Source organism: Budorcas taxicolor, chromosome 2 (assembly GCF_023091745.1).
Source record: "Budorcas taxicolor isolate Tak-1 chromosome 2, Takin1.1, whole genome shotgun sequence".
NCBI classification, from domain to species: domain Eukaryota; kingdom Metazoa; phylum Chordata; class Mammalia; order Artiodactyla; family Bovidae; genus Budorcas; species Budorcas taxicolor.
Window position 1 is genome coordinate 8,761,741 of NC_068911.1, and position 26,840 is coordinate 8,788,580.

Consider the following 26,840-nt stretch of genomic DNA (forward strand, 5'->3'; position numbering starts at 1 on the left):
TTCCACCCCTTGCTCATTTTGGTCCCTGTTCCTAAGAGTTTTATTCTTTTGATGCTAGCATAAATGAAAATTTCCTAACTTCCTTTACAGATTGTTCATTGTTAGTTAGATACACAACTGATTTGGTATCCTGCAACTTTGTTACATTCTAACAGTTGTAGTTTTGTTGGTTTGTTTTTTACTCTTTAAGGTTTTCTACATATGAGATCCTTAAGTTCATATCAGCTGCAAACAGAGCTGCAAAACTTCCTATTTTACAATTTGGACGCCTTTTCTTTTCTTTTTTCCTAATTGCCCCAGCTAGGACTTCCAGTACAGTGTTGAATACAGGTGGTGGAAGTGGGCATCCTTGCCTTGTTCCCCTTAGTCTCACAGGAAAAGCTTTCAGTCTTTGACCACTGAGTATGATGTGACCTGTTTGATATGTGACCTTTGTTATGTTGAGATAGTTTCCTTCTGTTCCACAGCGTGCTGAGGCACCGCTTTTGCGTTTTGCCTTTTTCCTCCATCAGATGGGGACCAGCTGATGACCTTCCTTCATGTGATAACCTTTCCTGTATTTGGGGATGGGCACGTGAACGAAGGCAGCTTCAGTTTTCCTTCTTGAGAGAATTTGCCCAGGTTCTCTTCCTCTTTCCATTCATTTACCCACTTCTGATGCAAACCTTCGTTTTTATTTCTTTATAGTCTTTCTGGCTGTGCTGGGTCTTTGTTGCTACCTGAGGGCCTTCTCTACGTGTGGCGAGTGGGGCTCACTCTTGGTTGTGGTGCATGGGTGGGCGTCTCATTGCGGGGCTTCTTGTGTTGCTGCAGATGGGCTCTAGGGCACGCAGGCTTCAGTAGCTGTGGTGCACTGGCTTTGTTGCTTTGAGGCATGTGGAATCTTCTGGGACCAGAGGTCAAACCCGTGTCCCCTGCCTTGGCAGGAGGATTCGTAGCTGCTGGACCACCAGGGAAATCCAGTGCAAATCTTTTTGAGGCAGCACTGAGTGGCAGGCATGGGCTTGGTGCTTCCTCGTCCACAGTAGGTCTCACATGTTTTCTCAGCCTTCACAGGAGCCATCTGACAGAAGAGTGACTTTCGTCTCTGTATTCAGTAGCCGAGGTGCAGAGGGGATTGCCCAAGGCAGAGCCAGCTCCTTGACTGCTTCGCCCTAGTCTGTTAACCCCAGGCTGCTGCTGTTTCTTTGTTCTGCCCTTAAGCTCTGCTGCTAGCCCCTGGGCAAGTGTCTCTTGCCCTCCTGAGCTGGCTCTCTTCAAGGTGGAAGGGGCCCAGGTCCAACCCTGAAGTCTGCTTTTCTCTCCTTGGTTCACAGAGGTCCTGGGCCTACCTCAAGAAGTGTAAAAACAACATGCGTCCAAATCGCGCTTTGGTGGCTCAGCTGTCAGAGTGGGAGAAGGTTGTCCTCGGAGACATCGTCACAGACATCCAGAATCCACCCTACTGATTCTGTGGTCCAGCTATGGGGCCAGAAGAACCTGACTTGGGGGCTTTTTGTGGGTAGTGGGCCAGGGTATGTAGCCAAGGAATAAGAAGGCCTTTGCTGCCTGGAGCCTCGTGTCAGCCTCCTGCAGTGGTTCTTCCTCATTGGTGCCACATAGCAGGTGTTCAGACTCAGCAAGAACCCATCCCGTGGGCGTCTGGATCACCCCCACTGCACTCCCGAGGCTGCCCTGGGAGGAGCATCTGGCTGCCAGAGCAGCTGCCCTCCTGTCTCCCATAACGTGGTCCCTTGAGAGGCTGCCCTGGGGGAGCTCCAAGTCTTCCCCCAGCCTTGTGTTGCTCCACAGGGGGTGTCAAAATGCCCACCCACCAGCAGAGATCCCCAGCCCCAGAGATGCCAAGCCCAGGCTTGGCTCAGGTGCCAGGCTTCACAGCTTTGAGAGACTCATGACACGAGGGCATCTCCTTACCTCATCTCCAGCACTCCTCCGTGCTCCCTCTGGTCCATTGCTTGTGGGCTGGATCTTTCCTTTTGTTGCTCCCCACTCATTTTTGCCTGGCTATGTTCACCACAAAGAGATTCCCACCCTCCCATCCCCCACACCAGTTCAGTTCAGTCACTCAGTTGTGTCCAACTCTTTGCAACCCCGTGGACTGTGACACGCCAGGTTTCTCTGTCCATCACCAACTCCCGGAGCTTGCTCAAACTCCTGTCCATTGAGTCAGTGATGCCATCCAACCATCTCATCCTCTGTTGTTCCCTTCTCCCGTCTTCGATCTTTCCCAGCATCAGGGTCTTTTCAGATGAGTCAGTTCTTTGCAGTTCTTTCTGGCCAAAGTATTAGAACTTCAGCTTCAGCATCAGTCCTTCCAATGAATATTCAGGATTGATTTACTTTAGGATTGACTGGTTGGATCTCCTTGTAGTCCAAAGGACTCTCAAGAGTCTTCTCCAACACCATAGTTCAAAAGCATCAGTTCTTCTGTGCTCAGCTTTCTTTATAGTCCAACTCTCACATCCATACATGACTACTGGAAAAACCATAGCTTTGACTAGACAGACCTTTGTCAGTAAAGTAATGTCTCTACTTTTTAATATGCTGTCTAGGTTGGTCATAGCTTTTCTTCCAAGGAGCAAGTGTCTTTTAATTTCATAGCTGCAGTCACCATCTGCAGAGATTTTGAAGCCCCCCAAAATAAAGTCTCTCACTGTTTCCATTCCAACCCCATGCCAGGGTTTCTAGAAATTCCTCAGGTCTTAAAGGGAGTTTTCCTCAGAAATGGGCTTCCAAGTGAGGGCAGCACCCACCGAAAAAGCCTGGAGTCTACGGACAAGGGGACCGATGGAGAATTTTAACAGGTCTGTCCACGTTCATTCAGCAAACATTTCCACTACCTGGACAGGGCCGAGGCATACAGGTGAACGCCATGTTGCCTGCTAGGACTCTACAGAGGGTTGGAGGGGCGGCCCCGGACCCCCTCCCCTGACACCCCAACAGAAGCCTACGCTCTCAAGCAGTGGCTTTTTGCCCAGGGGTTAGGGCTTTTCAGGCAGTAGGCTTTAGTGACCACTTGAACTGGAGCGGAGCCTGGGATGGCTGCAGGTCTTTGGCACCTCCCGGTAAGCAGGGCAGAGACACCGGCAAATTTTCAGCAGGGACACAGTAGGGATTGGCTTTGTGTTTTAGTCAGGGTAGCCTGGTGTCTGTGTGAAGGGGCAGTAGCGGTGAACTTGGAGACAGGGAGACATAAAGAGACCCTCGTAAAAATCCAAGCAAGAGAAGAGGCTCGGAATTGCCTCCCTGCCAAAGAGCAGCTTCCCCAGACGGAAAGTGTTTGAGGCAGAATGCCACCTCCCTGGGCCTTGCTTTACTCCCAGCGTGACCGGCAGGGACACTGCTGGCAGCACCAGCAATTGGCATCCCGCGTAGAGCCCCAGCGGGGAGCTGCCGCCGCCCTCGACGCTAGAGCTGCCAGGCCAGCGGCTAGCGGAGCCTGTGGCCCCGCCCCAGCCCCGTCCCGGCCCCGGATTGGCTCTGGCTGGGGGCGGGGCCAGCGGGCTCGCGGCCCCAGGCTTTTCCCCATTGGTGGTCGCGGCGGCGCGAGCCCGGAAGCGGACGGGGGCGGAGGCGGCGGAGGCGGAGGTGCCTCCGGCCGGCCGGGGTTGCGGTGCTGTCCTCGGCTCTCGGCTTCTCCGGCCCGCGGCCCGGCCGCAATGCATCCCCCGCCTCCGGGCCCGCTGGGCGACTGCCTGCGCGACTGGGAGGAGCTGCAGCAGGACTTCCACGGCATCCAGGTGAGCGCTAAGGCGGGCTGCCATTGGTTCCGAGCCATGTCTGTCTGGCCCGGGGTCAAGGGTCGGGTAGCCGCGGGTCTGGCGGCGGAAAGCTCGGGGTCAGGGTGGGGGACCGTGGTGTTGCTCCCGACGGCGGCGAGGCCTTGGGTCCCGGTGTCCCCGGTTGGACCCTCCTTTCGGCCTCAAATCAATGTCCGGCGGTGGTATCTTTCGCCCGCGCAGCCGCCGCGACCCCTACTGACCAGGGCAGACCTCCGGTCTCTCGTGAAGATCTTGGAAAGAGGCCCCGACTCCGACTTAGTCCCCTCCCAGGAGAGTCCGAGCTAACCAGGGCCAGTCTTGGGTCAATCACTGAGCAAACGCGCCATGGGCGCTGGCCGGGCCGGCCTTCCCCTCCCTCGGGCCGGGCGGTCTGGGCTGAGTGTGGATGGGGAGCAGGACGGGAGGTCGCGTGGCCTCGGTCCGGAGAAGTGGGATTTAGATGAAGTCCCTGGATGGGGGCGAGGCTGATCCTGGGTGCAGGACAGCTTCCAACCACACAGGACCACGTGGCTGCTGCAGAGAGTGAGGGGAAAGTGGGTGGGCGGGGCCCTGCCAAGAGACCTCATGGGCCTGACAGGGGTGGGAGTCTCTCTCAGACCAGTGGAAGCCAGGCATAGCGGGGGTGGGTATTGTCTGGATCTGGCTGCTATGGGCCGCTGTGCTCTTCTGCGGACAGGTGAACAGGGGAGTGTGGTGGCTGGGGGTAGGCCGAGGTGGCCCCTCCTTGAGCATGAGAAACAAACCCCAGCCAGGGTAGAGCCCAGGCCAGCTGGGCACTTGATCAGGCCTTTGCCTCTCTTGGACTGGTTCCAGCCCTTTCCTGTCCACATTGAGCCTGACTGCCCCCTGGCCTGTCCTGGCCAAGTTGCTATCATTTGTGCTTCTCCCCAGGGCCCTGAGCAGGGCAGACCCAGGCTCCCGAGCCTGGGCACCACCATCCTGGCCTCAGCCCCTGCCTGACCTTCCTCACACTGCCCCTTGCCCCCTATCTCCAGGCTGCTTCTTCTCAAGACTCACCCCAGGGGGCAAAGTGCTCTGGGAAGCCCTGGGCCAAAGGTGCTGGGGGGAAGGGTAGAGGAATGGTCTTACAGCAAGAGGTCCAAGGGCTGAAGCCTGGTGACCTTTAACCCAGGAGGAAGATGCTGGGAGTGCCAGAGCAGCAGTCATCTTGGACAGCCTCAGCTCCCCTCTCCCTTGCAGGCTGTCTGGACAGGAGGCTCTGAGAAGGTCATGGATGGCTTTAGGCTACCTGCTTGGTCCAGACTGTGGACCCGTGTGGGCTTAGAATGCAGACTCAGGATGGGCAGAGAGGGGTGGGAACAACTAGTAGATGGGCTGAGACTAAGAAAACCTTCCAAGAACATGTCTGTTTCTGGGGACGAGGTGCTGGGGGGCTCCTGGGCTTGCCCGAAGAGCCCTGTCTCCTTGCCTGCCTTGGAGAGAGGACCCTTGGGGCATTCCTGAGGCTGGCTCATCTGGCTGCATCCTTGAAGCCCTGGGCGAATGCGTGCCCCACCCCCTTCCCAGCAGGCTCTGGCTCAGGGGTCCCCTAGCCAGCCTGAGCCTTCCCCCTCCCTGGTCCCCAGGAGACCCACCGGCTGTACCGCCTGAAGCTGGAGGAGCTGACCAAGCTGCAGAACAGCTGTACTAGCTCCATCGCTCGGCAGAAGAAGCGGCTCCAGGAGCTGGCCCTTGTCCTGAAAAAGTTAGGACCTGTCCCCCTGACGTGCTCCCCTGCCCTCCCTCCTCATGTCCCTGGCCGTGGACTGGGGGTGGCTGTCGGGCCTGGTGGGGTAGGGAGCTGGCGCTGCCTCCGAGGTGCCCCTGGGCACGGCTTCTCCCCTCTCTGGGCTGCGTCTGCTCCCCTGCCCCCCAGGGGGACTCTGGCTTCTGACTCTGGCTTCTGTGGCCCCACCTGCAGATGCAAACCCTCCCTCCCGTCAGAGGCCGAGGAAGCCGCGCAGGAGCTGGAAAACCAGATCAAGGAGCGACAGGGCCTCTTCTTCGATATGGAGGCCTACTTGCCCAAGAAGAATGGGTGAGCCGCCCCTCCCCCAAGCTCGGCTCACAGCCCTGTCTCCCTCTGCTTGGTTTCCTGGACCCAAGGGGGCTGTCAGACCTGGTCGTCCCTCAGGGACCGCCTCAGTGACAGTGGCAGCTCACTATGATGATGGGCGCTTTGTGCAGGACGTATGGAGAATCGGGGAGAGCACAGACAGGGGTGCCTCATCATAAAGGATTAAGAGGAGGGAGCCGGCTGGACCTGGAGAGATGCAAACAGCAGGTGTCACGTCCAGAGCATAGGGTAGGAGGTGAAAGGTTGCGGAGAGACCAGCGCAGGAGCCAGCCTGCGGCGCTCCCCTCTGGCCCAGTGGGCAGGAGAAGCGACAGCTCAATTACGCACTTAGATCAGCCGCAGTTGCAGCAGAGGACGCGGCAGAACCCGGGACTCCGGGAAAACAGTCCAGCAGAGACTGCGGGGAGAAAGCATGTCCCAGAAGGCAGGGGAGGGAGTGGCCAGCAGCCTGAGATCAGATGGCCCCCCGGGGCCAGTGTGGGGGCCAGCCAGAGGTAACACAGAAGGGGAATGTTTCCTGGAAGTTTGGGTGACCTTGGAGAGAACCGCTTCCAGGAGGGTGGGGCTGGAAAGGTGATACTGGGGAAGACAGAAGAACCGAGGAGACAGCCAGGTTCAGGCCACGCTTGCGAAGCTTGGAGGTGAGTGGAAGGAGAAACCAGTGCCTGGAAACTAGCAACTAGAGCTCGTCGTGAGGGTTGAGGAGTCGCTTCTGTTTGGGTGTGTGAGTTTGTACACAGGAAGGACTTGAGCATCTCTGCCTGCTCAGAGGTGGGGCCTGCAGAGGGTGAGACGCGGGAGGGGTGCAGTGTGCACTGGAGGGAAGTCCCTGGGGCGCTGGGAAGGGGTGTCAGGGGAGGGGCGTGCAGAGAGGAGGGTAGGGAGGCAGCAGGGAAGATGTCACCTACCTGAAGGTGACAGGGTGGAGGGTTTGGGGGAGGGTTGGCCGGGGCCACCGCTGGGAATGGGAGAGGGAGGAGCTCTCGACGAGGCGGAGAGGCAGCCTGGCCTCCAGTCTCAATCCCCGCTGTGCCCCGTAACCTCTCCGCGGCCTCAGGCCGGTCCCTGAACCACTGTGAGCCCGGGCCTCAGGCTTGCGTGTGAATAGGAGCCCGTACAGGTGCCGCTGCTTGGTACACGGCTATGACTCTCAGACGAGAGGAGCTTGGATGGGGTGGGTGATGGCACCCTTCGGGGTTGGCAGGAGGTCGCAGTGCAGTCGCGGGTGTGGGTGGCTGCAGTGGGCTTGGGGCTGAAGGCTACTCTTCTCCCCCAGGTTGTATCTGAGCCTGGTTCTGGGCAACGTCAACGTGACACTCCTGAGCAAGCAGGCTAAGTAATTTGTGGTCGCCACGCTCCTCCCCCGCCACCTCCCACCCCGGGGCCCCTTCCAGCCTGCCCCAGCCTTCCTGGCCGAGCCTGGGGCTCGGGGGCCACTGCCCGATGGCACCCCAAGCAGCCCGTCGGGAGGCCTGGGTGGGCCCCGCCAGCACCCAGCCTGTCCCATGAGTGTGTGCCCCCAGGTTTGCCTACAAAGACGAGTACGAGAAGTTCAAGCTCTACCTCACCATCATCCTCATTCTCATCTCCTTCACCTGCCGCTTCCTCCTCAACTCCAGGTGGGTGTCCTGCGGGGGGTCTGGCCCCCTGGACCCTCTCGAGGTGCCAGCACCCACCCTCTGCACCTCTGCCCACAGGGTGACAGACGCTGCCTTCAACTTCCTGCTCGTCTGGTATTACTGCACCCTGACCATCCGTGAGAGCATCCTCATCAACAACGGCTCCCGGTGGGCGAGGGCGGGGCCCAGCCCCCGGCGGGTTCGGGGGGAACGCCCCTGGGGCTGCCCTGCAGAGTGGGGGGCAGGGGGTGCCGTGGCTGAGAAGCAGGGTGGTACTGGCTCCTTCCCACTGCAGCCCCACTTCCTGCCCCCCCGAGCCCTGATCCTGGGGCTGAGGGGACAGGGGTGACGGCGGCTCCCTGACGCAGGATCAAAGGCTGGTGGGTCTTCCATCACTACGTGTCCACATTCCTGTCGGGAGTCATGCTGACATGGTGAGCGGGTCGGCTTGGTCCCAGGGCCTCCGGGTAGCGAGGGGCGGGGAGAAGGGGGGCGTCCCTGAGCTCCCCCCCCCGCCCCCGCCGCCCTCTGCTTTCTGCTCTCAGGCCCGACGGCCTCATGTACCAGAAGTTCCGGAACCAGTTCCTGTCCTTCTCCATGTACCAGAGTGAGTGTCTCCGAGGTCCCTGCTCTGCTTAGGACTCGCACCCCGGGAAGGGTGGGCAGGGGCTTGGGGCTCCAGCCCGGTCCTGATGCCCACCCCCCCCGCCTCAGGTTTCGTGCAGTTCCTCCAGTATTACTACCAGAGCGGCTGCCTGTACCGCCTGCGCGCCCTGGGCGAGCGGCACACCATGGACCTCACTGTGGGTGAGTCAGGCAAGGCCGCCCCGCCCTGCGGTCCTGCCGGGGTGCCGCGAGGGCCTGTCCTTGCCTCTGGCTTGGGCTCTGAGTGACGGGGCCTCTCTGCCCCGCTGTGCCCCTGCAGAGGGCTTCCAGTCCTGGATGTGGCGGGGCCTCACCTTCCTGCTGCCCTTCCTCTTCTTCGGACACGTAAGTTGTACCTGAGCCCCCCGTCCACCTGGCTGTCTCGAGCAGGGACTGTGTGTAAGAGCCCCCTTCCTCCCAGTTCTGGCAGCTTTTTAACGCGCTGACGTTGTTCAACCTGGCCCGGGACCCCGAGTGCAAAGAGTGGCAGGTGAGCCGGGCCCTTGCCTGGGGAGGACGCGGGGAGGGCCACCTGGCTCCCGTCCTGACCCCGATTGCTCCCCCAGGTGCTCATGTGCGGCTTCCCCTTCCTCCTCCTCTTCCTTGGCAATTTCTTCACCACCCTGCGGGTCGTGCACCAGAAATTCCACAACCAGCTGCATGGGAGCAAGAAAGAATGAGGCTGGGCCCTCCCTGTCCAATGGCACCCCTGGCCCGGAAGGGGCTTCTGAACCTCTGTGTGGAGGGGGTGGGGACTCCTCGTGTCCAGGAGGGTCTCGTCTGCCGTCCCCTGGGTTTTGTGGGCTCCGTGGGCCCTGAAGGCGTTGCTGGAGAGGAGGACCTGGGCGCCGGTGGCCTGAATAAAGGAAGACAGCTCCGAGAGCCTCGGTGTATGTGCTCCTGCGGGTGAGACGGGCTTGGGGGTCCTGTGCTGCCACCGCTTGGGACCTGGGGGCCCCCGAGGTGTCTCTGGGGTCTGAGCTAAGGAGACCCAGGTGGAGGCCTCAGATCTGTGCAAGCACTGCCCAGCAAATACAGAAAACAGAACTTTATTCCAAGGGCCAGAGGTTATTTAAAATTATTTACACTCATCGAAAATCACAGGGAGGGGCCAGGCCTCATCAGTAGACAGGCGGACCCCTGTGTTCAGCCACTGAGGGCCGCGAGGTGCTCACACACCTCAGCCTGTCACCCTCAGCCGCGCCCCCTGGGCTGACCGGAGGGCACGGTTTGGGCTGTGAGCAGCCTCTGTTCTGCGCCTGCCTCCGGGGCCGCACCCGGCAGAACCACCCAGGAGACGGCAGAAGGGAGTGAGGCGTGTGATTACATGATGGGGACGCAAGTCTGTAGGGCATGAGCGGCGGAGCAGGGCAGGCAGCCTAGCTCCACACGTCCAGGGAGTAGCGGCCCTTGGTCATCAGCTTCTTGACGTAGTCCACGGCCTGGGCCTGCTCCATGGCCCCCTGCTCGGCCACGATGTCATAGAAGGTGTTCTGCACGTCTCTCGCCATGTTCCGAGCGTCCCTGCGCGCAGGACGGAGGCGGCACTGGGGGAGGGCCCTCCACGGGCAGGCCAGCCTCCCGCCCCGGGCCTCTGCCCCACTCACCCCCCAACTCACCCCCCCACTCACCCCTGCCTCTGCCCCACTCACCCCCCTTCCTGCCCCCCTCACCCCCCACCTCTGTCCCAATTAGCCCCTCCTCTGCCCTCCTCACCCCCCCTCTTGCCCCACTCACCCCGCTTCTGCCCCCCCGTCGGCCCTACTCACCCCCTCTACCCCACTCACCCCTCCTGCCCCCCTCACCCCCCCCCTCACCCCCCCGTCTGCCCCACTCACCCCTCCACTCACCCACGCCTCTGCCCCACTCACCCCCCGTCCTGCCCCCCTCACCCCCCACCTCTGTCCCAATTAGCCCCTCCTCTGCCCTCCTCACCCCACCTCTTGCCCCACTCACCCCGCTCCTGCCCCACTCACCCTGCTCCTGCCCCCCGTCGGCCCCACTCACCCCTCCACTCACCCCCACCTCTGCCCCACTCACCCCCGCCTCTGCCCCACTCACCCCCGCCTCTGCCCCACTCACCCCCCACCTCTGTCCCACTCACCCCCTCCTCTGCCCTCCTTACCCCACCTCCTGCCCCCCTCACCACCGCTCCTGCCCCCCTCACCCCCCACCTCTGTCCCAATTAGCCCCTCCTCTGCCCTCCTCACCCCCCCTCTTGCCCCACTCACCCCGCTCCTGCCCCCCGTCAGCCCCACTCACCCCCTCTACCCCACTCACCCCTCCTGCCCCCCTCACCCCCCCCCTCACCCGCACACGTAGATGTGGGCGCCCCCCTCGTGGATGAGTTTCCATAGGTGCTCCTTGTCCTTCTTGAGTAAGTGCTGCACGTAGACCTGGGGGCGGGATTGCCTATGAGGGAGGCCGATCGCCCCCCGCAGCCCCCCACCCTGGGGCCTGGCCCCGGCCTCACCTTCTGGGGCTGCTCCCGGGAGAAGGCCACGTTGAGCTGGGTGAGGGTGCCGTCCTTGTGGAAGCCGGCCAGCTCCTCGCGGTACAGGTAGTCCTCATCAGAGCGCCGGCAGCCGTAGTAGAGAAGCGTCTCGCCCACCTCCTTGCCTGGGGCAGGGGCAGCCGGGTGAGTGAGGGGCCCCAGGCCCGGGCCCCTGCCCGGAGCCCACCCGGGCCGCACACTCACCCTGCTGCCTTAGCCAGGCCCGCTCCTGGATGAAGCCTATGAAGGGGGCGACCCCGGTGCCGGGGCCCACCATGACGACGGGCGTGGTGGCCTTGAAGGGCAGGCGGAACTGGGACTTTCGCACGTACATGGGCACCAGGGCCCGGCCGCCGTTCTCGCCGGCCGGCTCCTTGGCCCGCAGCCAGCTGGTGGCCACGCCCTTGTTGATGCGGCCCGTCTTGGTTTCGTACTCCACGGCCACGGCGCAGATGTGCACGGAGTTGGGGTGGACCTAGGGGTGCGCAGGGGTGAGCGTGGCGGTGCCCGGGGCCCCTTCCCTCCTGCCACCCACCCCGTCACGGGGTCCCTGCTCACAGCCCCTTCCTGGCAGCCGGCCTGACTGGCTCTTGGCACCAGGGCCGGAGGGCAGGGTGCAATCTTACGGTCCAGCCTTCTGGATACACAGCCCAGGAGTCTTGAGCAAAGTGCCCGCGGACGTGGGGCAGAGCTGGGGCTGCGGCCCAGGGACCCGGGGCTCTCTGAGGAGCCAACACTGTCTTCTCTACGCGGCTGGGCCCGGAGCCCCCACCTTGGAGGATGAGGCGATGGAGTAGTAGCGGGCCTGGAGACGAGGCAGCAGCTCACACAGGTGGTCGATGGGGGGCCGCAGGGATGGGTAGTCCTGCAGGATGGCCAGGATGTGCCGCCGAGCCTCCAGCACCCACCTCAGGTACAGCTCCTGGGGACACAGACGTGGGTGAGACGGCGAGCGGCCCAGGGGCCCAGGCAGCTCGGGGAATGGCCAGGCCGGGGGGGCTGGCGCTCCGGGTGCTGGGGCGCCGGGGGCAGGCCCACCTTGCCCTCGCCTGATGAGGAGGCCATCTTGCGCAGCTGCTCCTGCTCAGCGGGCTCCGAGGCATACTGGGCCAGCTCGTAGAGCACGTTGGTGCGCGGCGGGTTGGTGATGTCCAGGTAGTAGGTGAGGGCCGTGCGGTAGGAGGTGGGGCAGGGGAAGGGGTGCTTCTTGTTGGATTCCTCTGCAAGGAGAGGGCAGCAGGGTGAGGGATAAGGGGCCACCCTGGGGTGGGTGGGGTGCCACAGGGAAGGGGTGGGCCAAGTCTTGGTAGGCAGGAAGCAAAGCCAGCTCTCTTGGGGTCTTCCTTGGCTTTGGGGCAAGGCCTGAGGCGCCTGGCTGCTAGACAGGCAGTCTCATCAGAAGCAGGACGCTGCTGGGGGCGGCCTGTCACTGTCCCTATCCAGGACAGTCACTGCTCAGAGAGGGTGGCTGAGGCGGAGCCCCCCGGTGGGGCCTGCCTGCCTGTGGGCTGAACCTGGTTCACCGTGGGGGCTCCAGGGTCTGACGGTAAGATGCCAATACTGGGCCTTCGGCTGTGATGAAAGCCCCCTTTTTATTCTTGGACGCAAGCAGAGGTTGGTGCACGGGGCGCCCACATGCCAAGCTTTTGGGGCGGCATCTTGTACACTCAAGGCGCTCCGCCAGCCCTTGCCAAGGAGGCTTCCACTGTCACAGTCAACAGGCCGGCTTTACTGACACCTACCCACGGCCAGCCTTTGACTGTGTGGATCACGATAAACTGTGGAAAATTCTGAAAGAGATGGGAATACCAGACTACCTCACCTGCCTCCTGAGAAACCTGTATGCAGGCCAGGAAGCAACAGTTAGAACTGGACATGGAACAAAAGACTGGTTCCAAATAGGAAAAGGAGTACGTCAAGGCTGTATACTGTCACCCTGCTTATTTAACTTATATGCAGAGTACGTCAAGAGAAACGCTGGGCTGGAAGAAGCACAAGCTGGAATCAAGATTGCTGGGAGAGATATCAATAACCTCAGATATGCAGATGACACCACCCTTATGGCAGAAAGTGAAAAGGAACTAAAAAGCCTCTTGATGAAAGTGAAAGAGGAGAGTGAAAAAAGCTCGCTTAAAGCCAAATGAAGATCATGGCATCTGGTCCCATCACTTCATGGGAAATAGATGGGGAAACAGTGGAAATAGTGTCAGACTTTATTTTTTTGGGCTCCAAAATCACTGCAGATGGTGACTGCAGCCATGAAATTAAAAGATGCTTACTCCTTGGAAGGAAAGTTATGATCAACCTAGATAGCATATTCAAAAGCAGAGACATTACTTTGCCAACAAAGGTCCATCTAGTCAAGGCTATGGTTTTTCCAGTGGTCATGTATGGATGTGAGAGTTGGACTGTGAAGAAAGCTGAGTACCAAAGAATGGATGCTTTTGAACTATGGTGTTGGAGAAGACTCTTGAGATTCCCTTGGCCTGTGAGGAGATCCAACCAGTCCATTCTAAAGGAGATCAGCCCTGCATTTTCTTTGGAAGGAATGATACTAAAGCTGAAACTCCAGTACTTTGGCTACCTCATGCGAGGAGTTGACTCATTGGAAAAGACTCTGATGCTGGGAGGGATTTGGGGCAGGAGGAGAAGGGGACGACAGAGGATGAGATGGCTGGATGGCATCACCGACTCGATGGACGTGAGTTTGAGTGAACTCCGGGTGATGGTGATGGACAGGGAGGCCTGGCGTGCTGCGATTCATGGGGTCGCAAAGAGTCAGACACGACTGAGTGACTGAACTAACCAACCCACGGCCAGGCCAGAGGAGGGCTGGACCCAGGAGTGACTCCACCTCCTAGAGGCACGACCGCAGGGGTGTTGACTCCTGTGCACCAGCGAGCCCCAGAGAAGCACAAGGCTGCCAAGCCACCCAGAGAGGAGAGGGCCTTGGCCCAGGACGGATCAGCCTTGAGGGCTGTGGGCCTAGCTTTGGGGGAAGGGTTGAACTCCTTACTGAAGCATGACCTACATACGGTGTACAAGTCACACAAGCAGAGCTTGATGGATTTTCGCAAACTGAAAGCCATTGTGTACCCAGCGCCCACATCAAGCAGCAGGTGTTCCCCGTGCCCAGGCACCCTGAGAAACGGGGGCTCAGGCCTCGCACCACGGGGCAGGTGTGGGCGCGCCTTCTTAAGTCCCACTTCTGCCTCGCCTTCTGAGCCTCTGCAGCCCTCTCACAGCAGCCCTTGGCAGAGAAGGGCCCCCACCACAGGGGCTCAGGCACTCCTGGGAGAGAGTGAGCACCGACAACACCCTCACCCCCAGAAAGGCGCTGCTTCAGATGGCACAAGGCCTCCCCTGCCCCCCCGCAGTGGGAGGAAGACCAGTCCACGGCCCACAGGCCAGCAGGTCCCCTGCCAGCACGAGCAATTCCGGTGCAGACCAGCCCCCTTTCCTGTCCTCTCAAGGCCGACTCTGGAGCCTTGAGAGGTGAGGAGGAGCAGCCCAGGCTCAGGTCACCGAGGACACGGGTGGGCGAGTGGGACAGGGCCAGGCTGAGGTGGGCCCCAGGTCGGTGGACAGTGTGGGGCGCTGGGGGGTCACAGTCAGAGGCTCAGGGCGGGGGTGCAGGCCGAGCACCCTCAGTGGACCAGGAGGCTGTCAGGATTGTTGCCTCGGACCCCTGTGCACAGGTGAGGAGGCCCTGGAGCTGGAGGGGCCTGCGGTGGCTGGCTGCGGCTCTCTTCCCCACAGGACATGGGGCTGCGTGCGCAGCTGGGCCTGGCTCTGTCTCCGGCCCCCATTCCCTCAAGGGGCTATGGCAGCGAGGGGATAGGGAGCCCCAGAAGGGAGCCTGCCAGACCCTACAGCTGCCTTCTCCCCCTGCCTCCCGGTTTGCTCTGCAACTTGCCCCTCAGGTCTTGGGTATGAGGGCTTCCAGGATACCAGGCTTTAGGTCTAAGCAGAAACTCAACCTCTGGGCCTTGCCAGGGGACCCATTCCCACCAGCGCCCTCAGGCCCAGGTAGAGGGGAGGCCTGGGACCCAGGACTCACCATCAAGGTTGTTCAGGGACATGATGACGTCCAGGTCAGCACCCAGGATCTCGCCAAGCTGGTTCACCAGGGCAGAGTCATTAGCCGGATAAACAGCCACATGGTCCCCAGACTCATACCTGGGGGTGATGCGAGGCTCAGGGGGAGGGTGGAGGGCAGCTCTGTGTGGGAACAGGAGGCCTGGACGAAAGCTTTGGGGAGGGGCATGGCGGCAGCTGGTACCTGATTTTGGAGTCCGAGATGTCTAATTCCAGGTGCATGAGGTGTCGCTCGGTTCCCTGGTTCAGCTTCCGGTTGGTGGTGACGACAGCCAGGAATGGGTTCTTGGCGTCGAAGGGGCTGGGTGGGGAGAGCAGTGCAGTGACTGGCCAGGCCTCTGAATCTCCACACCCACAAGGACCCTCCCGACCACACAGAACACGGGGAACCTCAAAGCTGGCCTCCTGGGTCATGAGAAAACCTCTCCAGTGCGGTAAAGGGCTTTCCCAGCCCCCGCCCAGGTAGTGCTCCTGGCACCTGCAAGGGGGCAGAGCTGGGTTATCAGTGTCCCTGTCTACAGACAGAAACTGAGGCTGGTCTGAAACCTGGGGGCCCTCCACACCCGGTACCCACTGGTGGGCAGAGCACAAAGAGGGCCTGGCCCAAGAAGGTGGTTCCATAAGACGGAGGAAGGGCCTGGGTCCTGAGTGACTGCCCAGGGCTGCATGGGACAGGCTTTCCCACTGGGAAGTCACTGAAATGCGCTGTTGGCTGCAATTGCAGGGGCTGCCTAGAGTGGGGCTACTGGAGGGTCAAGGAGGACCTTCCTGGGCAGCTCAAGGAGGTGTCTGGGTGGGGCCAGGTGCAAGTGAGGGGCCCCAGAGAGGAACACTTCGGACAAAAAGGTCCAAATATGGAGGCAGATTTGAAGGAAGCGAGCCCTTTGGTCAAGGTTCAGCCTAGACCCAGAGCTGAACTTGCTACATCCTGGTCCAGGAAGTGGTGGGCATCCCCCACCCCCAGATATTTAATGGGCAAATGAAGTACAAACTGAGCAAGTGCCAGTCTCCCCGAGGCCACGCTCTGGACCAAAGGACCACCAAGAGGGGAGGGGTCCCCAGGGCCCTGGGCTTGGAGCAGCCTCCCGTCTCTCTGGTCCAGGCCTCGTGCCCTCCTCTGGGGTGGAAATGGGCATGTGGGTGGCCCCAGCCAGGCCCCTTCCCGATGGAGGGAACGAGGAAGACCACGGGATGGGGCCTGGGAGGAAAGGCCCCGTGGAGACACATGGGACGGCCAGCCGTCTGGGCCCCAGCCACGCTCTCGACTCACGGTTTCTGGTTCTCATAGCTCTTCAGACGGCCCATCTCGCCCGTGTACACCTTGGCCATGTCCATGTCCGTGTGGACCATGAGTTCGTACTGGCGAATGCTGGAGCGGGGAGACCCAGAGTGAGGCTGAGGGCTGGGAGGGCCAGGAGGCTGGGGGAGGGTCCCCAGGAGGGAGTGAGGCTGTGAGACCATGGGGCACGCCTGGGGGACGCGGGGCCAGGCATGACCCACAAGGAAGGAGATGTGTGAGTGCAGGGCAGGTAGGAGAGGTGGGGCAGCTGGGCCAGCAGGCCCGAGGAGGCCTGGAAGCCCACTCTGACCCTCGCGTGCGGGCACAGCCCAAGTGCCTGGGCCTGGGCCCTTTCCACACCCTGACTGAGCTTCCCCCAGCCCCACTGCACCCACCGGGCCGGTTCCCCACCCACGGCACCAGCTGCACGCACTCACCTGGACTCCTCTCCGGTGGCTTCCACCCCGAAGTGCTCGCACACAGCCGGCCAGAACTGTTCTCGCCACGTGATGAAGTCCTCCTCCAGGCTGTGGACCAGAGGGGATGAGCCCAGGGCCAGATGGGGCTGCCAGGCCAGGCCTGGACCCTCTGTCTCCTGGCTCCCCCGCAAGCTCGAAGGTTCATTTCACACCAGCCCACCCAGTGATGTAAACCAGGGCAGCAGGAAGCGTCCAGAGGGTCTGCGGTAACCACGGGAAGCCCTGTCAGCTGGGTGAGCTGGAAGGGTGTGGACAAGCAAAGGAGGGCCTGGTGATGGGGGGCTGGCCTTCCCTCCCCATGGTGAGGCAGGTCACAGGGGTGTGCGGACACTATGGCTCTGCCCTGCCCTCCTGGGCCCCGGCCAGCCTGAATCTGTGGCTCCTGACACTCGACAGCCTGGGTGGGGGTTGAGGGTGGGGCTCAGGGTGGGGGACTCACTTCCCGTCGTCGTCGCCCAGCCCCAGATCAAAGATTCGCTGGGCCCCGAGCTGTTCCAGCCGCTTGTCCACGTACTTGCCCATGGCGTTGAAGTGCTCATAGGTCTTGTTCCCAAGGGCAAACACCTGTGTGGATGAGGAGCCAGGGTCAGCGGGTCCGGCCAGACACCTCATACGGGGAGGTCCCGGAGCAGCTTTGTTTCATGGACCCACAGCTCAGGCTCCTCTGTGGCCACCTTGGCCTGGACCCTGGCAGCTGCAGGGTGTTCACCCCACCCGATCCCTTGCCCAGCCGAATCTTGGTCAGCCCACTCCTCCTTTCTTGCCTTTTGTCTCTAGAAGCTAATGCCCCTGGGCACGGTGGGGCTGGGACACAGGAAGGGGGCTCTTAGTGCCGGGTTGGGCAGAAGAGAGGGTCACCTCGTGAGCCCTTCCTGAGATTCCCGCCTACAAGCTCCCTGCCAGGCCCAGGCTCTGCAGATCAAGGTGAGAACTGGAGGTGTCCTCTTGGACACGAGCTTCTGGAGGTCGCACGAGCCCACACGGGTGACTCACCGCATACTTGACCCCAGAGAGGTCCACATCCGTCTCCTGGAGCCAGTCGTAGAAGTCCTGGGCGTTGTCGGTGGGGTCCCCCTCACCGTAGGTAGCCATACAGAACACGGCCAGGGCTTTCTCAATCTCTGGTAGGCTGCTCAGGTCGGCCTGGGGGAACAAAGGCAGGGCCAGGCCAAGTGACCATGACTGAGCCGGCCCCCAAGTGCAGACAGGCGAGTCCTGGGCTCAGGGGAAAGGAGTGCTTCTCAAGAGCGAACGGACAGCAGGCACAGAAGAGCACGGCGAGGGCCTGGGTGTGGACAGCAGCAGCGGGGTTCCAGCCCAGGAGTGGGCACATGGGACACGCTGCCACCTCTGGGGCACCTCAGCACCCTACAGAGTCCCGGGGGGCCTGAGCTCATGTGATTCCTAACCAACTGTCTGCCAACTCAAAACCCAGGTCCTAAGACAGAGGGATAGTGGTGCCATCCCCAAGACCGAAGGGGGCGTGTGTGTGGAGTAGGCGGGGGCTGGTTTGGTTTGGGTGAAGGAGGGGCACAGGTGGGAAGCAGCTGGCACTCAGAAGACAAGGCTTCTCAGGAAGTTCATTCATCACGTTGGAGCCCACGTGATGACTGGCCATGAGCCTGCAGGGAAAAGCAGGACGGCGCTCCCTGGGGCGTCTTCCTAGGACTAGCTGCTCTGTCAGCCCTGCCTCTCCTGGGGCCTAAGGACCACTCCGAGCCCTTCTCTGCCCACCGTGTCCCCTGGCGCCGCCGGCCTGGCCATCTCAGTGAGCAGACTGCTGGACGTTTCCTGCACTCTGGAGAGCTATGACCGGTGAAGGAGCCAGTGCTGGGAGGAGCGTGAGCAGGGTGAGTTGGCCCCCACGGCCTCAGAGACAGGCTGGGTGTGGCTGAGGCCAGGAGGTGGGGGCTGAGTCCTACAGACAGCGCTGTGTGGGCCCGAAGGAGCCACGTGCTGAGGGCGGCTGAAGGAGGAGATGGGGGAGGGGGGATCCTGTAGCCCCAAATGGGGGCTTTCCCCTCAATCCCCGGGCTCTCCTGGGCCCTCCCCAAGCCCAGACACACGAGTTTACAGCCTCCGAGCAAAGCTGAGCTGCAGGGTTCCTAGAGATGGCTCGTCCAACACCCTCATCCCCTCCCTGTAGATGAGGCCCCCAGTGAGGGGCTGGGCCAGGTCCCCTAGGCAGTTGGGCGAGCGGGGTTAGAGTCCAGACACACCCCCGGCTCCTGAGTCCAGCCCCCCTGACACTGCAGTCCAGGAGATGGGGGTTGAGGGAACATGAGAGACGGTTCCTCTCCTGACCTGCTGAGACCCTGTCATCTTTTAAGCCATACCCAATCCACGAGGTGCCCAGGTCCCTTCTGTGGGCACCTGCCCAGCGCTTGTGGAGCCTGCAGCATGGACAGCCGCAGGCAGCGCACCTGGACACACCTGGGCCAGGGGTTCTTTATGTCTGGAGGCTGCCTGGCTGCTGGGACAAATGACAAGAGGTGCCCAATCCCGCCTGTCCCTTTGCCTAACTCTGCCCTCCTGTCTCCACGATCCCGATGTGCCTGCCTTAACACTCTGGACCGCACTGCGCAGGAGGAAGGGGCCGGGGCACGGCGGGCACTCACCAGATCATATTCCTCGGGGTCAGCTGCCATGCCCCGCATCCCATAGCGGTGGGCGTCCTTGGACAGGCGGTTGGCAAACTCCTCAGCAGTCCCCGTCTGGGAGCCATAGAACACGATGATGTTCCTGCCCTAGAGATGGCCAGACACACGGGGTCAGTGAGGGGCCAAGAGCCACAGGCTTCACCGGAGACTCAAGGTGACCACAGGGGCAGGCGGGTCCCTAAGGGCACCCTCTTTCTTTCCTCCTTCAGGTCCTTTCTAAGCCACCCTTGGGCCAGCATCTCACTGCCACAGCCACTGCAGCGGGTGGGGTCAGAGGCCACCCAGCCGGCTCGAGCCGAAGCCACCAAGGTAATCCAACACACACAACTGCTCAAAGTCACACCGTGGACAGATCTTTAAATGACACTTGAAAACAGCAGAAAGAACGTTCAGTAAAAAACAACAAAAAAACGTGAAGTGACCAAAGACTACATATAGCATAATCCAGTTGTTACATATCCACCCGACGTGTGTGTGTGCGCACAGTTTTAGCATAATCCAGTTGTTACATATCCACCCGACGTGTGTGTGCACAGTTTTAGCATAATCCAGTTGTTACATATCCACCCGACATGTGTGTGTGCAGAGTTTTAGCATAATCCAGTTGTTACATATCCACCCAACGTGTGTGTGTGCAGAGTTTTAGCATAATCCAGTTGTTACATATCCACCCGACATGTGTGTTCACAGTTTATACACATTCAGGTAGAAAGGAAAAAGAATGGCATGAAATATACCAGGAGTCTCTAAGTGGGAAATACGGGTGAGTTTTCCTGGATGTTTGCAGAAGTAATCACAAATGCTTTATAAAAACCTAGACAGTGGGGGGAGGTACCCCATCTACACTGGCCCACAGGCTCTGACTGCCCTCCTCCCACAGCACCCTCCGCAGCAGCTCTGGAAAAGCCCCCACTCCATCCCCCAGACTCCCTGCACTCAGGGACGCAGCAGACTGGTCCAACCAACGGGATGCGCTCTGCAGGACCCGGAATGTGGAAGCAAGGCACAGGCCACCTTCCGGTGGGCCCCTTTCTGCAGACCTCAGCAGCAGGCCTTCCAGCGCCCAAACTGCCTAGAGGGGTCTCTGGTCTGGCTCAAGCCCTGACTGACAGCTGCAGGTGACGAAAGTAAAACGCAGGGGTCACAACTGCTGTGCAGTGTTCTCATACCTCGTTCATTTCCTTAATTTTCTTACAAATCATTTCAAAAGGTATTTTAAAATGATGCTTATAATATCAAGGAAAGTCAACATGATATAAAACAATAGTTATGGTAGCATCAAAATACATAAAGAACCTAGAAATAAGCCAAACAAGAACCATGTAAGAAGCCACTGAGTGACAAGGGGCTTCCCAAGTGGCTCAGTGGGAAAGACTCTGCCTGCCAAGGCAGAAGCTGCAGGAGGCTCCGGTGTGATCCCTGGGTCGGGAGGATCCCCGGAGAAGGGAATGTCTACCCACCCCAGTATTCCTGCCTGGGAAATCCCATGGACAGACAGCCTGGTGGGTCGCAGTCCATGGGGTCGCAGAAGAGTCAGGTATGACTTAGCGACTAAACAACAACAATAACAAAAACTGAGTGACAAAGGGCCCAGCCGAGTGGAAAGACCCTCCGATTCTGCACAGAGGCTCAACGTGCGGGGTGCCGGTCCTCCATCCACAGTACAGAAATAACACGATCCTGATAAAAACTGCTACAGCTCTTTTTTTTCATCAACAACATGATCCTAAAAATCTTGTAGAAAAGTAAGTATGAACCCGTTGCTGGAACATCATCTGGCAGCAAAAAGGGAAGAAGTGCTCGCACTTACTACAGCACGGACAAACCCTGCAGACACGATGCTCAGGGAGAGGCCACCAAAGGCCACGCGCTGTGTGCTTCCACACAGGGAACGTCTGGCACAGGCAACTCCATAGAGACGAGCAGATGCGTAGCCGCCGAGGGCTCGGGGTGGGGGATGGGAGTGGAGACTAAGAATAAACCGTTCCTTTCGGGTAAGATGCAAATGTTCTAAGATTGGTTGCGGTGATGGCTTGTGCAACTGAGAATACACTAAAAAATCACTGGTGTGTAAGCTTTAAATTGGAGAACTATATGAGATATGAATTAAATCCCAGTAAAACTGTAATCCGAAATAAGTGAATACACATGAAGTAAAAGCTAGGAAAAGTGAAAAACAAGAGTGATGGGGAGAGGGAGGAAGTACTTAGTGCTACGGATATTAAAACAAGTTATAATAATTAAACAGTATGATATTCTTTATACACAGACAGCTGGATCTCAGTATCAGAATAGGAAAATGTAGAAATAGACTCAAAAACCAATGAGAATTACATTTATGACCAAACTAATGGGGAAAAGATGGACTTTATTACATGGAATATAGACAGCTGAGTAAAAACGTGTTGGACCCAAACCTTACATCTTACACCAGGATAAATTCCCAACAGACTGAATTTTAAATATGAAAACAGAAGTCATAAAGATACAAGAGAAAACATGGAAGAATTGCTTTATCTCTTTAGAGTGGGGAAGCCTTTTACATGATGACTCAAAGTCCAGTAGTCAAAGAAAGAAAAGTAAAACGGACTATGGAATTTTTACATGGCAAAACACACACACAATAAGCTGAGTAACACACAAACTATCAACTGGGGAAAATATTTTAAGTCATATCACAGACAAGGGGTTAACTTCCCTAATAATTTAAAGGAATTTCTTGAGAAAGATCAATCCCAACAGAAAAGTGGGCAAAAGAGCTGAACAGAGAATCTATTAAAAAGGAAAAAAGAAAAGCCATCCCATAACATGACAATTTGCTTTAATTCATTCATAGAAAAAAATGCAAATTAGAACTACAGAGATTAAATTTTTTTTAACCTAGAAAATGGGCAAAATCCCAAACTCTGATAGTAGACTGTTGGCAAAGCTGTGGGGGAATAGACTTTCTCACACCCTGCTAGTGACTGCCCTGGTGTGAACCCTGTGGGGTGGAGTGCAATTTGGCAGCTTCTATCACAAACACATGTATCTTCTGATTCAACAATTCCACATTTGGGACTGTACTGTATTTGCAAATATACAAACTGATCTACGTGGTCACAGTGGCTCTCTCTGAAAGAGCTAAACGAAAGTCATTCTGTCGTGTCCGACTCTTGGTGACCCCATGGACTATACCGTCCATGGAATTATCCAGGCCAGAATACTGGAGAGGGTAGCCTTTCCTTTCTCCAGGGGATCTTCCCAACCCAGGGACTGAACCCAGGTCTCCCGCATTGCATGCGGACTCTTTACCAGCTGAGCCACAAGGGAAGCACAAGGGAAGCCACAAAAGAAGAGCTAAAGATAAGCAATATTCCAAACGCCCATCAACAAGGCAGTGTTAAAGCAAATTACAGTACTTGTGGCCACGAGTGGAATCATTATGCAATTATAATAAAGGATGAGGGAGGTATCTCTGAATTGCTCTGAGGCAATCTCCAAGACATTATTATTAAGTGAGAAAAAAAAAAGGTCTATAGCAGTGTGTGTAATATGCCACTTTTTGTGTCTATAAAGTAAAAAAAAAAAGTTTATTTTTTTTCATTACACGCACAGAAAGAAGTTCTAAGAACGGTGATGGGTGACAGGGACAGGAGAGGAGCTTTCCACCTGAATAGCTTGTGTTTTGGATTTAACCACATGAATGAAGTACCATGCCATAAAATTTGATACTTAAATAAACAAAACCAAAGAGAGAGAACCGTAGCTGCGCTAGGACCACAGCCATGTGAGGTGGACATCTGCTCTTGGACACAGCCTGGTCTGGGAGGAAGGAGACGGGTGGCATCTGAGACAGAGGGAGGGTCTGTTCCTACAGTTTGGTTTGTTCAAGAAGTAAACAGTCAACAAGCAGAGTAAACTGTCCCGGCAACGGCAGAACAGCCTCAAGGCTCTGATTAGACTGGAATGTACACACACGGGAGCAGAGTCCGCTCCTACCCGCCCTCTCTCCTCCCATCCAGCAAAGCTGGCCTTCTGCTGGCCATCCCCGCCCACCCACCAGGGTCGAGCACAGAGAGAGAACTCACCGTCTTCTTCATCTTCTCCACAAAGCTTCTGTCTTTGACAGAGGAGGTCCTGAAAAATAAAAGTGTCTGATGGGCACGGGCACAGGAGACACCATGGTGCCCACGCCATTAGCCGCCTCCAGTCTGGTGCCGGGGCTGGAAGAGGCAGGACCCAGGCTCCCGGACCTGGTAAACCCAAATCCAACACCTCGCGGGACCAGGGCTGACCCGCTGGGTACAGGAGAGCATGAGAATGAAAGGTCAAGTTCACTCCCTGGGCCCTTACCAGCCCACGGTCCCCATGGCTTTGTCTCACCTCCAATTTCCACCTCTCAAGGCAACCAGGAGTCTCCCACATAAGATTCCGACCAGGCCACTGCTGCACTCTAAAACCTTCCATGGCTCCTGTGACCCACAGGCCAGAGGTGCACAGACCCCTTCAGGATCTGCCCTGGCCTTGACTGCCAGCCCCTCCCAAGGCCACCCCTCCATGACGGCCCTTAGGATCCTGTCAACTCCACCGCCTTGTGTCTGGACATCAGGATGGCTGAAGACATATCCTAGGAGAGGCCCACACCAGAGAAGCCATTCTTAAGAAATGGGGCCCTCTGATTCAGAATCCACCCTCCTCCACCGTCTAAATGACTGGCCACAATGACCAGCTGGGCATCTCCTAGTTCCTCCCTGCCCTTAGACCCACTGCCGCCTTGGCCTAGAGCGCCCTTCCTTTAACCCACGGACTCCTGCTTATCCCCAAAACACGAGGCCTAAACTCCTCTCCAGAGCACCTTCCCTGCCACTGACATGCGGCTGTCTGTTACCATCTTCAATGTGTCTTCACGCCTCCGTCCAAACACTTCCTTCAGCGTGTTCTTGCTCAACCTGAGGGCTGGATGTCACAATGGGGGGGAGCTGCCTGTGTATCTCTTTGTCATCAGCATGAGCATGCTCACACTTGGCACATGAAGCCTTATCAGCTTCTGGGATGGTCGGTCCTGAGTTCTCGCCCAGCAGGAGGTTGGCTGAGGTGGCCTCAGAGGCCTTTGGAGGCTCCCCCACCCACCTGAGGGTCTGACATCAGTGGAAAAGCTCTCCTCTTTCAAAGGACAGAGGCTTCCATACAAGCTTCAGCCAAGTGCACTTGAGTCCTCACTGAAGACAGGGACTGGGGCACGCCCACCACCCACTGAGCACCCAGTTGCACGTCCTCCACCTCCAGGTGATGCAGGCCAGCCAAGGAGGGGCAGGCATGAGACTACACGAGGCAGCCCCTACCTTCCAAGGGCCTGTCACCAGGCTCGGAAAATCAAGGAGGAAGAGGAGGGGCCACACCTCAGGAGTAGAGAGGTTCAGGGTCAAAGCCTGCTTCTTCTACTAAATGGGGCCCCAACCAGATAAGTCAGGCCTCTCCAGGCCTCGGACTCCTTGATTGAAAACTCTGCATCCGCCCTGGTGGGGTGCTCCACACTGGGAACTCATCTAACTCTTAGGCATAAAAAGGGAAGGGGAAAGTATTTGGGTGGCTCTGTGACTTCAGCAGGGTGAGGTGTGGGAAGACCAAATTGATGGGGCATCCGCAGGCCACAGGCTCCAGAAGGAGCAGGCACTGTGCCCAGAGACTAGGCTCTAGTCTCAGGGAGGAAACGGCTCCTGCGAGGGAAAGCTGCGGCAGCTGAGGGGCTCCTGGATGAGGCCCAGGCAGCCGGAGGGGATGAGCTCTGGGGAGGAGGGCCAGGGATGGGGGGGCTCCCTATCCAACTGCATGGAGGGGGTGTTCCAGGCTGGCAGGAAGGGGAGAGGGGGCCCTCTACACAGGTCTGGCTGGGGGTGTCAGAGGGAAGGCACAAAGTGCTAAGGCCCCCCACCCCCAGGAACAGGGTACTCCTGAGAAAGGCGTGCACTTCTGAAGCCAGGCACTGTCCTTAGCTTCAGCCTCCAGGGAAAGATTATACCCACAGAGCCACGAGGGGGACGGGAAACCCGAGGAGGAGGGGGAGACTCCGTCTGTGCCTCCAGTCACTGCCCGACACAGGGCAGGCTCCTCACGCTCCCACTGCTGATGCCCGGCTGCAAGGCCCTGAGTAGGGCCACCCCTGGGTGCCCTCGCCTGGCTTCCCCACTCCTGACCACTCCGCACCGGGATTTGCACTCGGAACCCGATCTTTCACAGGGCGAGGGGTGGGCAGGGCGACTGCGGCCCTCCTGGTTTCTGGTCTAAACCCCTTTCTTCAGAAGCAGAGACATGCAGCCTGCAAACCAGGACCACAAGCGCCAGGGTGGCTGTGCCCTGGCGAGCCCCCAGGGGCTGCCCTCGAGACCGTGCCCTCCTCATGCCTCCAGACGTCCCAGCCCAGGAGCAAGTTCCCTCCACACCCCAGTGGGGGTGCCTGCGGGCATCCACACCGTCTCCCGGATGCTGTCTGGAACTGACCTCGGGATGGGCTCGTCCTGGTGAGCTGAGTAGGTGCACCCCATGGCTTCTCATGCCCAGCTGCTCTGGACCGTGAGGGCCAGGCAGAATGCTGCGCCCCTGGATGCGTGTGGGGGAACAGCAGCTAGCAGGTCGGGCTCCGTCCATTCTCTGCCGGCGCTGGAGGCGGGCAGCCCGGCCCGTGGACGCCGCACATCCTCCCGGACGCTCTGTCCTCTCGGGAGCCCCGCCGAGCCCCTGCCTGCCTGACCCCGGAGCCTGGGAGAGCGGCCGCATCTGGCGGGCCCAGTAGGGAGGAACCGGGACTCCCGGCTGGAGCCTCCCATGAGCCCCTGCGTTTGGCACACACCCCTCCTCCTCCTGTATGGACCGAGGGAAGGAGGCAACCTCCCCAGCTGTGGCTGGGGTCTCCTTGGTAACTGTTTATAGCAGAGCCCTTTCTCCCCACAGCCTCCCCCTTTTCCACTTTAAGGAAAAAATAAAATGAAGCCGTGCAGGCTGAACAAAGCTCTTCTGGACCCTGGGAGGCGGTGGGGCAGGTTGCTATGGCAGGGCTGCATCCCCATAAAGGAGCCTGCTGCCGGCCGCCCTGGGATCCTGTTAAATTAGATCTGGCTCCCATCTCCCTCCCTACAAAAGAACTGTGGGCGACAGAGCCTACGACGCTGGGTCCAGTCGCCTGGGGTAGAGGCGCATCTTGGCCCCTCACTGCAGTGCGGGGGATGCCCAGCAGGGTGGGCTGACATGGTTCCACGTGGGGAGCCCCCCTTTGAAGGCACCCAAGTAAACGGCCATCGGGAGAGGCCGCGGCTGGCCCAGGCGTGGAGCTGAAACCACATGGCTCCAGAGTACAAACGGTTCCAATTAGGCTCCCCACCCCCAAACTGGGAGCAGAAGTGCCTCTGGTTTCTGAGGTCAACTACAGCGGGGGTGTTGGGGGGGACTGGATCGGCCCGAGGGAGGGTAGACAAGAACACTGAGTCACTTGGACCGAGACAAACCACACGGTCTGGCGTGATTCATTCTGTTTCCAGTCCTAGGCCAGTTTGTGAAACTTAATTTTCAGCAAAGCAGAACTGACTTCTTCTGAGACTTTCCCTTGCTCCCGGCAACACGTGGGGCAGCTGCTTTCTAGTGGCTCCCTTTCAGAGCCTTGTGGGTGGCGACAAGTTCTCCAGGCCCCAGGGCGGCAGGCTGGGAGAAGGGCCAAGAGCTGGGTGACACCGA

The 26,840-nt window shown here is 58.9% G+C and overlaps 3 protein-coding genes across 11 annotated transcripts in view; 2 read left to right on the plus strand and 1 right to left on the minus strand.

Annotated features, from left to right (window-relative positions):
- STYXL1 (serine/threonine/tyrosine interacting like 1) overlaps positions 1–1,553 on the plus strand; it is a 30,783-nt gene extending 29,230 nt beyond the window's left edge. For 4 of the 5 annotated variants that reach the window (XM_052656677.1, XM_052656685.1, XM_052656670.1 and 1 more), the window contains one exon: positions 1,315–1,553. In XM_052656677.1, the coding sequence (XP_052512637.1) occupies positions 1,315–1,533 (219 nt within the window). In that variant the 3' untranslated portion in view covers positions 1,534–1,553. The remainder of the gene's footprint in view (positions 1–1,314) is intronic. The other variant, XM_052656693.1, reaches the window with a different exon arrangement.
- Positions 1,554–3,554: 2,001 nt separating this feature from the next.
- TMEM120A (transmembrane protein 120A) lies at positions 3,555–8,927 on the plus strand. Its single transcript, XM_052655221.1, has 12 exons — positions 3,555–3,740; positions 5,369–5,487; positions 5,704–5,820; positions 7,136–7,195; positions 7,383–7,478; positions 7,557–7,646; positions 7,847–7,912; positions 8,024–8,085; positions 8,193–8,285; positions 8,404–8,468; positions 8,545–8,613; positions 8,690–8,927. The coding sequence occupies exons 1-12, from the start codon at positions 3,660–3,662 to the stop codon at positions 8,801–8,803; spliced, it is 1,032 nt and encodes a 343-aa protein (XP_052511181.1). The 5' UTR covers positions 3,555–3,659; the 3' UTR covers positions 8,804–8,927.
- A 236-nt stretch (positions 8,928–9,163) lies between these two features.
- Positions 9,164–26,840, minus strand: part of LOC128062741 (NADPH--cytochrome P450 reductase) — a 56,672-nt gene continuing 38,995 nt past the window's right edge. For 4 of the 5 annotated variants that reach the window (XM_052655206.1, XM_052655205.1, XM_052655207.1 and 1 more), the window contains exons 3-16: positions 23,204–23,252; positions 19,092–19,220; positions 17,467–17,616; positions 16,913–17,037; positions 16,432–16,521; positions 15,986–16,084; positions 14,900–15,016; positions 14,678–14,796; positions 11,656–11,837; positions 11,390–11,539; positions 10,822–11,092; positions 10,597–10,742; positions 10,434–10,519; positions 9,164–9,647 (exon numbers count right to left, since the gene is read on the minus strand). In XM_052655206.1, the coding sequence (XP_052511166.1) occupies positions 9,503–9,647; positions 10,434–10,519; positions 10,597–10,742; positions 10,822–11,092; positions 11,390–11,539; positions 11,656–11,837; positions 14,678–14,796; positions 14,900–15,016; positions 15,986–16,084; positions 16,432–16,521; positions 16,913–17,037; positions 17,467–17,616; positions 19,092–19,220; positions 23,204–23,252 (1,858 nt within the window). In that variant the 3' untranslated portion in view covers positions 9,164–9,502. Of the gene's footprint in view, positions 9,648–10,433; positions 10,520–10,596; positions 10,743–10,821; positions 11,093–11,389; positions 11,540–11,655; positions 11,838–14,677; positions 14,797–14,899; positions 15,017–15,985; positions 16,085–16,431; positions 16,522–16,912; positions 17,038–17,466; positions 17,617–19,091; positions 19,221–23,203; positions 23,253–25,613; positions 25,873–26,840 lie in introns of those variants that run through there. The other variant, XM_052655210.1, reaches the window with a different exon arrangement.

Excerpts from the sequence above, each read along its gene's own strand:
- TMEM120A (XM_052655221.1), top strand. The coding sequence starts at position 3,660 with ATGCATCCCCCGCCTCCGGGCCCGCTGGGCGACTGCCTGCGCGACTGG. Across the intron at positions 7,196-7,382 it reads CTCCTGAGCAAGCAGGCTAA|GTTTGCCTACAAAGACGAGT; the intron begins GTAATTTGTGGT and ends GTGTGCCCCCAG. Across the intron at positions 7,913-8,023 it reads TCGGGAGTCATGCTGACATG|GCCCGACGGCCTCATGTACC; the intron begins GTGAGCGGGTCG and ends TTCTGCTCTCAG.